The 13440-nt window shown below is 38.0% G+C and overlaps 1 protein-coding gene across 1 annotated transcript; it reads right to left on the reverse strand.

The window, feature by feature from the left end:
- Nucleotides 1-6700: 6700 nt before the first annotated feature.
- BLOC1S4 (biogenesis of lysosomal organelles complex 1 subunit 4) lies at nucleotides 6701-13434 on the reverse strand. The gene is made up of 5 exons (XM_005419381.2): nucleotides 13416-13434; nucleotides 13033-13104; nucleotides 11773-11874; nucleotides 10968-11102; nucleotides 6701-7683 (listed from the first exon to the last, which is right to left on the reverse strand). Exons 2-5 carry the CDS (start codon nucleotides 13042-13044, stop codon nucleotides 7585-7587), a joined length of 348 nt encoding a protein of 115 aa, XP_005419438.2. The 5' UTR covers nucleotides 13045-13104; nucleotides 13416-13434; the 3' UTR covers nucleotides 6701-7584.
- Between the last annotated feature and the right edge of the window lie 6 nt (nucleotides 13435-13440).

Raw genomic sequence — 13440 nt, forward strand, 5'->3', positions numbered from 1 at the left:
AAGAAGGATTTAGGAGTACTGAAAAGAACGAGAGTTTCTGTCATTTCTTCAAAGTGTTCCTTCTCTCCTCTAAGGCTGCAGTGGGCTGAACAGTATTTGGAACATGCTTCATGGGCTTTCTACTTCAGCACAGTACCTCAGGTTGAGTTTAAACACCATTTTACCAGGACCACTGCTCTGTAGCTATGATAAGAAAAGGTAAATGACAGTCCAGGTGAGCACGAATACACAAAGGGGTCAGACAACCAGGCCAGTTGCTGGCCTCCAGTAGTGGTGTGTCCACACAAACACACTGAGCAATGCAGCACCTCTATTTTGCCTTCTTGTGCATTGCCCCACAATCTACTGCTTTTTATATCTGATCCACATAACCTTTGTTTTAGCAAAACCTCATCCTACTGATTGGAAGTAGCTCCTGCTTAACAGCCACAGATTTAGCTATTACATTAAAATATCCTTATACATGAACCACATTATGAGTCAGAAAGTAAATTTGAGCAGTTACTCATAAATGAGATCACACAACTCTGATATGTCCTGGAAACCATCAGTTTAAACATTCAGAATAAGACAAGGAAGCACATCTGATACAGAGAAATAAGTGGTGAAGAAACAAGATAAAGGCAGGTTGTGGTACTGTTTAAACCTCTGATTTGCTTCTGCATTAAATTACATGGGTAGTCCTAGCTTTCTGATCTCAAATAGGATACAGCATTAGTGGGAAAGGATCAGAGAAAAGCAGCAAAAACATGGAAGCTTCATACACAAAATAACAGGGCTTTAAGCAATCTGTTCTAGAGGAAAGTATCCCTGCCCATGGTGAGGGGTGGAACCAGATGATCTTTAAGGTCCCTTCAAATCCAGGCCATTCTGTGATTCTTCAGCCAACGGAAGAGATCATGGAAAAGGAAATAACAGAGATTACTACAAGAGGATGAGCAACACAGATGGCTCATAACTGTTGATTGTGTCCTCCAATAAAAGAATTAGAGTATATTAAAGGAAGCTTGTGGGAACAGGGTTCAAAAATATGAATGTGGGATGCAACAGAGAAGGTGCTTTGGCAAGGAGATCTTATTTTTGTGCACACTGCCTCTGGTCCTACCAGTGGGCACTGCTGCGAATTACTTGTCTTCCTCTCCTCCACTCCCTCCCTTGAGGTATTTATACAAACTAATGAGATCACCCCTGAGTCTTCTTCAGGATGAACCATCCCATCTCTCCCAGACGCTCCACATAGGAGATGTTCCAGTCCCTTAATTGTCTTTGTGGACCTGAACTGAACTTACTCCAGTTAGAAGATCTATGTCTACCCCTCCACCATCTCCTCTCCAGCAGCTTTCTAACCTGACATTTACATCAGGCTTTTCACAATCCCCACAATATCCATATTCAAGCACCATCACATCTGCATTCATCCCAGAGCTTTGGTTCAGTCTTTTTACCCCTGCAGAGTGGTGTTTGCCACCCTGGGGCTATGACTGAGCTACCAAGTACTTCAGCACAGTAGTTCAGGTTGATTTGTAGCTTAATGTTTCACTGAGTTTCATCTTGGCCTAAAACTGCATGGCAAGCAGCATGGAATGAACACCCAACAGCAGTTGCAGCAAGTCAGCTAAACTCCTGAGCAAGTCCTTGGCTGTATTCAGTTTCAAAAGAATCCATTTTACACCCAGAGGCAGCCCCATAGTGCAAACTAATGAGAGACAGAATGCTATTCAAGATGGACACTGGTATCTCCTATAACCCTGCTTTCACTGACCTCTTTGTTATTGATTCTGCGTCCTCAGAATTTCATCCAACTCACTTAGCAGAATCTTGACTTCATGATTCTTGATCATTACATGTACCTCACTGGTACATGTAATGAGTTTGCAATGGAACTGCTCATCTACCTTGTTAGCTAACAATATCCTACTTGATTTTCCTTAGGCAAGACTCCTCTGGCATTACTGCTTCATATTGTCCTTCAACTACAGAAACACAATTAAATTCAGGAGAAGCCACGGTAATAAATCCAGAAAGAAAATACAAATTTTCTTCAATTATATTGTTTAGTATTTTTCCTCCCAAATACTTTTTTTTTGCTTAATAATACACTGGATTTTAGATGCAACAAGCACACTTCCACAAAAGCTCCCAGCAACCTCTGACACCAAGAATAAGGGCACAGTGTATCACTAGCAGATGAACCATCACATTTTAGTTTATATATATTGCTGGAAGCAGGCATTTGAGCAGGACACACAGACATCTCTGCAATGACAACAAGAAGGTTATTCCCAATACCTTATTTCTTTCCTGTTCTTCTTTCCCTCTTGTTTCCACACAAATTGCAAAGCCATCCCTGGAGACAAAAGGGCTAATCAAAGACACATGAAGGAAACAGATGTTAATTCCACAGCAGGCATCTCCCCAGCTGTACATGGGGACACACTGCCAGGGTAAGTGCTTTGCTTGCCTTCTCAGGGGGATGGCTGGGAGTAGAGGAGTGTCACCCGTCACCTTTGTGCCAAGACATCAGTGCTGGGGCTGGACTGTTTGGCTCGGCAGGACTGATTTTTAGCCAGAACAGTCCAATGACGTGGCTAGCTACCTGCAAGTCCTACTGCTTTCGAGAAAGAGGCAGTAACCAGAGGCAGTAACAGCAGCCTGGTCCAGACACACACACTAGAATTGATCCACAGTTCTAGTACAGGTATAGCCCCTCCCAAAAGTATGTACTTCAGAAAAGTGCACACTGGAGGGAGAAAAAAAGCTCCTAAATGTAAAAACATAACATCACATATATATGTCATGTCTGTTGTGGATCTCCATTCTTACCTTCCAGTTCAGGGATCTTGCCTTCGTCTGTGGATGCTGCTCACAGCTCTGTCACCACAATTTCACACCTTGGCACATGCCCTGGCTTCTCTCCTGGCTATGCTATTTTCTGCCTCTTCCATTCCTGCACAAGGCTCTTACCATTCACTTTTACCTTTTTAAAATTTTATTTTTATGAATCAATCAGAACCAGCTTTATTGTCAGTATGCAGTTCTCAGGTGCTTCTGTCATATCTAGTGCCAGCCCTCAGTTTTAATGTCCTAGGATTGTGGAAATTTCTCCTTTTGTTTTTTCTTAAAGGTTGCTTTGTTTGTAAAGAAACTCCTGACAGTGTCACCTGTAAGGAACAGATGGCAATTAATTTATTTTTAAATAATGTAGGCATTGAGCTATTCTCATGAAACCTACAGCTTCTGAAACAGTAGGAGATGAGAAATTGAATTGGATACTTATCCTTCTTTTCTCAGCGAGTGCACTTTTCTCGCATGAATTCTGTCCCTTTGTCTTTTCACTCTGAACCCTCTGATAGAATTCTTGCTAACATTCAGTTCATTTTCTTAGGTCTGTCAGCACATTCATATATCTGTATTTTCGACACACTTTTAAAATATACTATTTAAGATCCCATATAGATAGCACATTGGAATGATTATTGATGCAATTTTAATGTATTTGTATCACTTTAATAAGTCCACCAAAGAATGTACAGACAATATTAAAGCTGACAAAAATGAAATATCGTTTTGATCTTCCATGTGGATTTTAGACAGGATATTTTGGTTTCCCTACCATATCCTTTAGTCTGACATAATTCCAAAGGCATTATTTTAATTTTTCCTTTTCACAGTCTGTATCTATAGATGATTGCCTTCTGTCTCCCTGGCATTGCACTGTACTGCCCACGAGCAACAGCTTCTGTCCTCCTTTTTTCTATTTTTCTTGTCCTTATTAAGACATCATGCACCATTCCCATATCCTTTACAGTTTTTCAAAATCATTAAAAAATGACCAGCATTGAAAGAGTTTGTGAGTAGATAACATGAGGCAAGAAAGTCAAGAACACTCCCAAAATCTCTGACATCAGCTGGAGTCTGTACTACCATCTTTAGGTTGTACTACCACCCATCGGCTTGAAGTAGAATCAGCAAAAGCAGCTGAGTGGACAAAGCCTCTGCTCTGCTGCTGCAGCACAGCCTGCCACAGCAGCTCAGCTCCTACAGGGATGGGAATCCCAGCAGCTGGAAACTCCTCACCCCTGATGGATTTAGCTGCAGTGGCTACAAAGATACCAACTCCTGTTATAGTGCTCTTTGACCACAGCTGTATCTGACAGGGATTTTGGCTTTTCAAGGATTTTCTTGGTAGCTGGTAGTAGACCAATTCCTTTTCTACGAAAAGTGAGGGAGTTTAAAAAGTAATCACTTAAAAAAACATTCCCCTTTTTTTTCTTTTTCTTTTTTGCTTTAAATGGGAGCATTATTTACCAATTCCAAATATAAAGTTCTTTTCACAGACAAAGGTGCAAGCTGTCTTCCTCTTCCTTCTCATTCTGCTTGGTCTTTCACTCAGGATCACTCTTTACAGCTTTACCTTGCTACTTAATTCTTAGTGTTGTAAGTAAAACTACTTAACCCTGAAGGTTATTGTCAGCAGAAGTAATGAAATGCCACAGGTTTTTATGTCAATGTAATCCAGTGCATCTTTTAAGTAATTTATCTTATTTGATCAGATAAATTATCAAACCTGTTTCTTTCCATTTCAGTCATCTGCATCCTTCTGTAATTTCTTTGGGCTTTACTGCAGTTGCAGCACTGCTTGATTGGAACAAAATCTGCTGGTCCAAAAATAATTAAATACAAATATAAATCTTTATGTGCTGACTTCAGGCATAGTTTATCATATGATTAAATATCTATGTAAGACAGATCATGCTTGGTTTTGTCCAGGAGCTATGAAAAGTGTAGGCCTCTAACATTCGGTCCAACCTGACTGTGATATACCTTGTGAATGCAGCTTCTGTGACATATTGACATACATTGTACAGCAAACAGATAATTTTTAAAAAGCTGCATCAGTTTCAACTAGCGTTAGGCTAATGCTAATTTTAACATGGGCCTAGAATGTACATAACTATAGGAATATAAAACTTTTTAGCATTACTTTTGCTAGGATTGCTTTAAAATGTTTGCTAAATGACAGAAAGAAAAGTAAGATGTGTATGTAGACTCCTTTGTTGATATTAAACATTAGCTCATTTCATGTGCCTGTTACTCAACCTTCAGCAGCACAGCAGAACCACATCTTGCTTTACACCAGTTCTACATGAAGAGCTCTCATGGTAAAAACAGGTGATGTAGCCCCATAGGTACTGGCTTGTATCTTGGAACTCAGGCAAGAGGATAAACATGGTGTAGAGAAAGATGCATGTAGAGCCTTCTGGGGCTGTGAATATTGGTATCAGTGGATTTTGAGATTCAGATTTTGTTTACAGCTAGCAAACCCAGTAAATATTGAACCTAATTCACAATACAGTTATTACTAGTTTTATACTAATACAAAGTAACAGCAGACAGAATAAAGGAATATTCTGAGTATTTCTTTACTGAGTGCGAACTTCGGATGTTTTTTATGCTATTCCTGCAAGGTGAGGCTGACCATGAATAAGGAGACAGCAAAGGTGCAAACAAACCAACAGCAGGGTGTATTTTGTCAGTATTATGAGAATGCCTTAATTTCATAACCATGAGCTCAATTTCGTAACAGATTAACTGTGACCTTGGTATTTTATACCATGTATTTTTAAAAGCCACAATTCATTTACTGTCTTTTACAGCATTTCCTTAACAAAGTTTCCATGTACTGTCCATTATTTTCAGTAATAAAAATATTTTGGAGAAGTTCCAACATAGAGCTATACTAGTTATAGAACTGTCTGATTTTTGTTGGTGGCGTGCCTTGAAGATACAGCTCTTTTTTTCCATACAACAGTTCAACAAAAATGCCCACTGCAGGATATATGAACATTCACTCTTATTAATATGAACAATATTGTGTGAAAAATATTCAGCTGCATAAACTTGCTTAAGTCTTTATTAATATTTCAAACATCATCTCTTTAAAAGAAACTGCATTTTGGCTCCACACAGCAGAAGACAAAGTTATTTGAGAAGGTGATTCATTTAATTAGAAAGTTGCTCTAAAGATTACTTTTTTTTTCATACCAGCGTTAGCATGTTTAAGAGTACTAGACTGCAGCCTTCTGTTCCTACACTAAGTGTGTAATTTTATTAGATCCCACTGAGGAGGGATAAACCTTCAAGCATTATTCATGCATACACTGAAAGGCACCACGCCTTTTAGAAATGCAACTGTTGCTCCAGTGGAACATCTGAATAATGAATTATTTACGAAAACAAGGAGGATGGGAGGGGAGCCCTGCTTCAAAGTCATGTCTGTTTCTTTCTGCATGTTTATGTGATTTTCCTATGTTAAAATTCAGGTAAGTTTTACATCAGAACTACTTTTAGAGCCTACTAACTCTGACTTGAAAATGCTTGTTTTAAAGTTTAATAAGTGTTGCTTCAGATACATTTAAGACTTTTAGAAGCCAATCCCTGCTGTCTTTGGAGACAGGATCTATTAATATATAATCTCTGCTTTGCAACTACATACGTTTTTGTGCGTGCAACATGGAATCTAGAGAAATATTGTTTCTCTAAAGTACTCCTCCCAGACTTGAATTTTGAGTATTCTAGTGAGTCACACTGGCAATAGAGCAGCAGAGATAAAACTTGTTCAGAGGAATACATCAATTTATGATTAACACCTGCTAGGTGGGTAAATACTGTCCAGTGAAATGCAAGACCACAACAGGGGTTAGCCAGCTATTAGTTTATTGATAATATAAATTGCAATCAGAATGGGAAGCCTCATTATCCACAGAGAGTTGTGAAGGAAAAGCAATCTGGTCAGGTACGTGATTGAGGTTCAGTCCAGGGCCAACCCTCCCCAACTTGGATACTTGTTCTTTTTGACAGCAGGTTTTAAACATCTATATCTCTCTCTATATATATAAATTTATTTCACGTCCACCTGGTTACACATCAAACAATACAATGATGCAATAATTAAAAGCTTGGGTCACTGGGACCTGAGGATCATCAGTGGGGTAGGATGTTTACTTTGTGAACTAGGACTACATCACATGGATTGAGCCATGTCCTTGATTCCTGGATGACCTTCCAAGTCCTGCCCCTGCAATAAGTACATCCCAATGTGGTGCATTTCTCTGTACAAACTGCAGGGACCAGCCTTAAAACCTTGGAATAGATGTGAAACCTAATGTATAGCTTTTCTTTCACCTCAATCAGCGTATTATGAAAAAAGACAAAAAAACCCCTCCTTGTGATCTAGCTATTTACATTTACAGCAGCACAGATAATTACGTGTTAAAAAACTTATATACAATAGTATGTTTCCTATTATTTCCATATTAAAAAAATGTAATGCAAAAATATTCTTAAATTCCTTCCCTAAAATAATCTGAAAACTTACATGGTGTTTTAGGAAGGCTTTTGAAATAATGTGCACAAACAAAGATTACCTGAAAATATTGCCTGAAGGAAGACAATGAGAATCAGAATGGCAATATGCCATCAATAGTGCTTAGAAAATGCAGCTGTTCTGAGGTTGGCATTCCTTTTGTTCACTTGGCTCTCTCTATTCTGGCTGATTCATATCAATCCCAAAGCAAAAAATCATCAATGAGGTGCTTCATTAAGACATGGAAAATAGTCTTCTGTCTTGAAGAGGACTGGAGGTTCATAGAGGGTCTGCTGCTGTCGTGAGGAAGACGATTTCTGCAAATTAGAGAAATTTATTTTTTGCCTTTCTCATAAAGCATTTTAAAACAAAGCCTGCAGAGCTAAAATGCAAAACAAGAAAAGTTTTAAGGCATATCTACTTAGTTGAATGAATTCTTTATCATAGCTCAGATGAGTCCAGCATGTTCCTAAAATTAGTGAAGAAATCCAGCCTTTGACCTTTGCCACTCCAGCACCTAAACAGGACCCAGTCCTGGAACATGTACGATATGCCAGTACTGCAGAAGTCAAACTCCACCATCCAGCTGATGGGAGAGTCATTGTAACCTTCATCCTTTCCAAGCCATACACCTTTAACTTTTCTGCTCCAGCCTTCAAATTCTCCTCAGCCGCTTCTTTTGAGTCAACTCTGGGCCTGGGTTCTCATTTAGTTACTCAAAAAGTCTTCCTATGGAAACACACCTAGCAAATGATTCTTTCAAGAATACTGCTGCTGCTGCTGAGCTTCTTATTATGACACAGTGTTAAAAATAATCCGGGAGTGGACTGGAAAAGAGCTGTTACACTGTTTTTCAGGGAAGGTATACGTGTTTCTTTTACATATTAACTGTACAATGTTTTGCTGTATCCAATGGCTCATTGAAAGAGACAACATCAAGGACCACTAGTGACTACTGTGTCAGCCTTGCTGAGGGTACATAAAGCTGCAACACAACGCAGACACAGGGTACGTTTTCAATGCCTGGCATGAAATAGAATGCTTGAAATCAAGATTTCACTCATTTAAAGTTCTTTTCAACTAATAAAAAGATTTTGATGAACTGTTTCATAGAGCCCTGTCAATTTGGAATGAGGAACTTAGTCTTCACCAATAATGAAGTTAGAAGTACACCAAATATCATTGTTTGATAGCCTTGGAGTTTAGAATGGTCTTACAGCACCAAAATGAAGATATAAGTAACCATACCTACAAAACAAAGCAGAAATTTCTCAATATTCAGTTGAGCTGTATACCTGTACTCCATACGAAGTACATATTCTCCTGCTATACACAAAATTACTGATATATTATGTCTTTAACTTTACAATACCATTAATTTCTCTAAGTTTGTTTTGCCATTCAAGTTGCAATGAAATTTAAAAAATATAAACAAAGATCTGATCTATAAACAGTGTATATTATCAGTGTTCTCCATATCACAACTTTTGCCAAATGTAAAAGCAACCTTCAAAATCTAAGTCCTGATTTTTAAAATGCTTTCCTACCCTGTACTGTCCTATCACATAACAATCTGCAAGCATGGGAATCTAACGTCATAGGTTTTCTGTAACTCCTGACATGGATTTAAGAGGTGCTGTATTTGCTTCTGCGCAAAAAGGGAGTAATTTCAATCCAGTGAGGAAATTTATAGGCAGGCACAGTAGCCACAATTGCTTAAGCACACATTTAGGATCAGTTATTTTTGCAGCTCCTTAGCAGACATTTTTAACTTTTGAGGGCCTACATTTTTAGCGATATTAGAAACATTATACACTGCCTGGTATTCACAAGGGAAGAACTTTGGGCAAAATCTGAAAGGAAGATTATAAATACACATCTTGAGAAATAGAAAATGAAGCTTTGTGTAAATAGATACATTTAAAATGGAAGAGAATGAGGGCACCTGAGTAAATTAAAACTATCAGTAATATGTGAACTACAGCTACAGGGAAAATCATGACATCAGAATAACCTTCTTTTCCAAACATGTATTTTACCATTGATGCACTGAGCTAGTTAAATATCAGGCAAGCAGAGAAATCTCTATAGGCATCTTCATTCACATATGGTTGTGCTTACTAGTGGAAGTAGGTATTTTACTATGCAATACCCAGAAACACTTTGGAACAGTAACCTGCCTTTTAGTGAATCAAATAATGCCAGTAAGTTCTGAGTGTTATTTTACTGCTATCCATAATCAAGCTAAGAAACCACTGGAAATGCCAGGTTCACCCTCCTGACACTTTCAAAGATTTTCTACCTTTTAAATTGTGGAAAAATGGCTAATTTGACAAAGTGTTTCCATACAACACTAAAAAAGTACTTTCTTTGAACTAGTAAACTTTTCTAGTAAAAACTGTAATTCCTTGGTTAGTAACTGTTTATAGAAAAAAATGGAATATACTGTTGAATATTCTTCAAGGCAACTTGTGCAGGTTTTTTGTTTTGTAACTGGCCCATAAAGTGCAACTTTGTGTTGTCGATTTTAGTTTTTTTTTTAAAGAAATAAACTACAGAACTCCTAAACTTAAACACTAAGGAAAATGAAGAAATGAGATGAGAAACTAACTTACTTAAAGACTGCAGTAAACGGCAGTGAAGAACAAGTTCCTTGAATTGAGCCTTAACAAGACAACACACGTTCTTTTTATATGTATTTTTCTCTGCTGTCATATATGCTTGGAAGATGTAGGAACAAAAATACCTCGAAAAGCCACAACCTTCTTCCTCTCCTCCCCTTCTACAAAGCTATTTTTTTCATCATTCTTACCAGAACACAGAAAACTGAGTTAGTACAGGATGGATACATTAAAAGATAAAACAATCTGTGAGCTGACAAGATGCAAATGAGTAGAACTTACAAATGGTGTACTGCCAGGTGATGTCAAGAAGCATCAGGAATTCAGGTGATTTTTTTTTTAACCAAAAGATTATTTTAAACCCGAGGCACAGTGCCAGTTCAGTGTTAGGTAAGGCATCTCTGAAATTTACCAGAGAGAGTGCTTCAAGTCTTTTGTAAAGAATCAGTCCACAAGGAAAGATGGAGAAAACTGCATCTTAGAAAGCTTACCAAAGTGGTAACATGATTATCCAACTGTGTGGACCGAATATAAATATAACCTTTATTTTAAAAATACTGTGCAAATTAGCTTTAATTTTCTTTTTGGTAACATTTGTGCAGTGATGTTATCAATGCAGAAGGATCTTTTAGCAGTGTTGCCTGTACAGGCTCTTCCTACTTGCTTTGCATACCACCAGAGATCAGGGGTGCTTTAGTAGAAAGGCTTGTGCATTAGGTGCCTGTTTGTGTCCTTTACATTAATTTCTTTGTGTGCTCAGCCTTGTTTTGCAATGCTACACAAATCCTTGTAAGAAATTAAATTATTAAGTTTGGTTGCTTCCTTTTTTTTTTAAAGAAGCCTGAGAACTCTGTAAAAATCCTAATAAAGTATATTAAAAATGTACATATACATGTGCAACAAACTTATTATTATTTTAATCATATGGTCTAGTAAGCAGAGCAACTAAGCTGGTCACATGGCAGCAAAACTTTACTTACATTAAGGAAGGATGGCATGCTGATTGTGTGCAAGATTTTCTTGAAGGTGCTCGGAAAAGCTCCAAGGTCTGTTTCTGCCTTTGTGACCCGTTCTTCCAGTCCAGCTACACTATTCCCAATCATTTTCACAAAAGCCTGGTGTAAAAAAAAAAAAACAACAAAATAAATATGACACTTGCCCTAACAACATAAAACAGGATTACATATTGCAAAAGAGTGGTGAAAGATCCATTGCTTAAATGAGTCGTCAAAAACTTCATGCTCTATTTCCCTTCTGCCTACAAGTCCATTTTAATGCTAGAAATTACTTGAGATACTTAAAAGGCTGAAAACCAGGTTAAATCTAATAAAATAATCTTGTTTTTCCAATTTACCTTTCAAATAACTAATTTGGATTTTTCAGAATCTAGACTCTTATCTGCCTTTCTACTACCAAAAGAAAAACCAAGGATCTGAACCACAGTCTTGAAGCTTTATTAGAGATTGAGAGATCTCTCATTTTATTTGTTTCTCAAACTTTGAAAGCTAACACAAAAACTGCCTTGCTTCAAACAGTCAGCGAACAATTTGTTTTTTTTTAAATATGTTACAAAAAGATCTAAAACATGTCTGGAATTCCCACAGTTCCCAGAAATTCTTCATAAATGTAGTCTTCTTTATTAACCCTGAAGTACTGAACCCAGCATGGATATGGAGAGCACCTGAGCTCACTCCACATGCGTGCACATACACACACAAATATGCAGACATTGATCTTTCCCTTTGTTAGGAAACAAAATGCATCTAGAAGACAGCAAATACATACCTCTAGTTTGTCAATCTTCCTATATATCTGCCTCATTTCTGTGGCTTTTGTATAAATTTGAGGTATACTTTCATTGACAACTTGAGAGGAATCACTTCGAATCTAAAGACAATGCAAAGAAATAATACAAAAATCAATGAATGAAACAAAATGTTTAGTAGATTTTATTCTGGAAACTAGAACTGTGCTCCAATGAACAGCCTAAAATTTAGAGCTTAAAAATACTTAAAAATAAATAAATTAGTATAAAAACACTAGATTAAAATCAATACACTATAGCATTTTTGTATAGTTTCTAAGTAACATTGAAGAAAATGTATTTTGCAGAGACTAATATTTACCTTTATACTTTTATTAGAAGCAGGCTAATACAACCTCTTCTGAACTGAGATGGAACATTTTCTAAGACACACTAAAGAATTAAATGTATTAAGCTAAAATTTTGTCTTGAGTTTTACTATTTGTACTTTTCCTCAGGTTTGTTAAAAAAGTCAGGCCACGAAAATCTTAGCTTACTGGTATTACAAAAAAAACCCCAAGCCTACAATAGAGTTGTGCAGGAGAACCATATGTGATACACTGAAAAGACAGCCTGCCTACCAGGGCCAGCTTACAGGAACTTTCCATTCAGTTCCCCCAACTAACCCTATGAGAAAAGTGAAAACAAAGCTGCCTTTCTGAAAAGAGGGTCCCCTAAAGACAAATCTAGCTTTGGTGGTTTGGCAACTCGGATTAGATACTTTCATTATAAACCAAACAAAGGATGCCTCTATGTATTTTCAGGAATAAGCAGAATATCATACTGTTCTTTTAGACAAGAATATAAATATAACTACACAAATATGCAGTTAGAAAAAATTTCTTCACTGAAACGGTTGTCAAGCATTTAAGCAGGCTGCCCAGGGAAGTGGTGAAGGTATTTGAAAGATGTGGCACTTAGGGACATGGTTTAGGGGTGAATATGGCAGTGCTGGGTTAATGGTTGGATTTGATGATTTTAGAGGTCTTTTCCAAACTAAGTTCTATATGACTTTATGATTCTACAGCTATATGGACACATTTTGCTCTGACATGAAAGCTTGGTAGTTTTCATCCATGAGTTACCTGATTACCAAAATAAGCGATCTAATTACCAAACATGTTTTCATACTGGAGCATGTCTAGACTAAAGGCTTCTTTCTCTCTGTGTCTTACTTACAAACACCAATTAAACTGTTTAATCTGACTTTCCAAACACAACCACATGCAACGTATACATACCATGTCCAGCATTCCCACGAATTCATCCACCCTGGTCAGTAAGTCTTCTAGACTCTTGTCTAAGCTTTCTATCTGCAAAACAGAGGTCACTTAAAGTGCTTGAAAACACACACACACACATACACACACACACTCACAAAACCCCGGCCAGTCTCACAAACAAGACCACATCGGTCAGACTACAGCCAGTCCCACAGGAATCCCACAGGCTTTTCCTTCTCTCGGCTTCGTTCAGCGCAAGGAGCGCGACCCCCGCTACGTCCTGTCCTGCACAGCCCCAGCCCAGGAGCGTGTCCAGCTCCAGAGAGTTGCGTTCCCATTGAGGGCAGCCCTTTCCTGAGCCCGGGAGCTGTGCCGGAGCCCCCGACCCGGCCCTCGCCCACCTGCTCGCTGAAGAGGCTGCGGTCG

This window comes from Geospiza fortis, unplaced genomic scaffold (genome assembly GCF_000277835.1).
Source record: "Geospiza fortis unplaced genomic scaffold, GeoFor_1.0 scaffold206, whole genome shotgun sequence".
NCBI lineage: Eukaryota > Metazoa > Chordata > Aves > Passeriformes > Thraupidae > Geospiza > Geospiza fortis.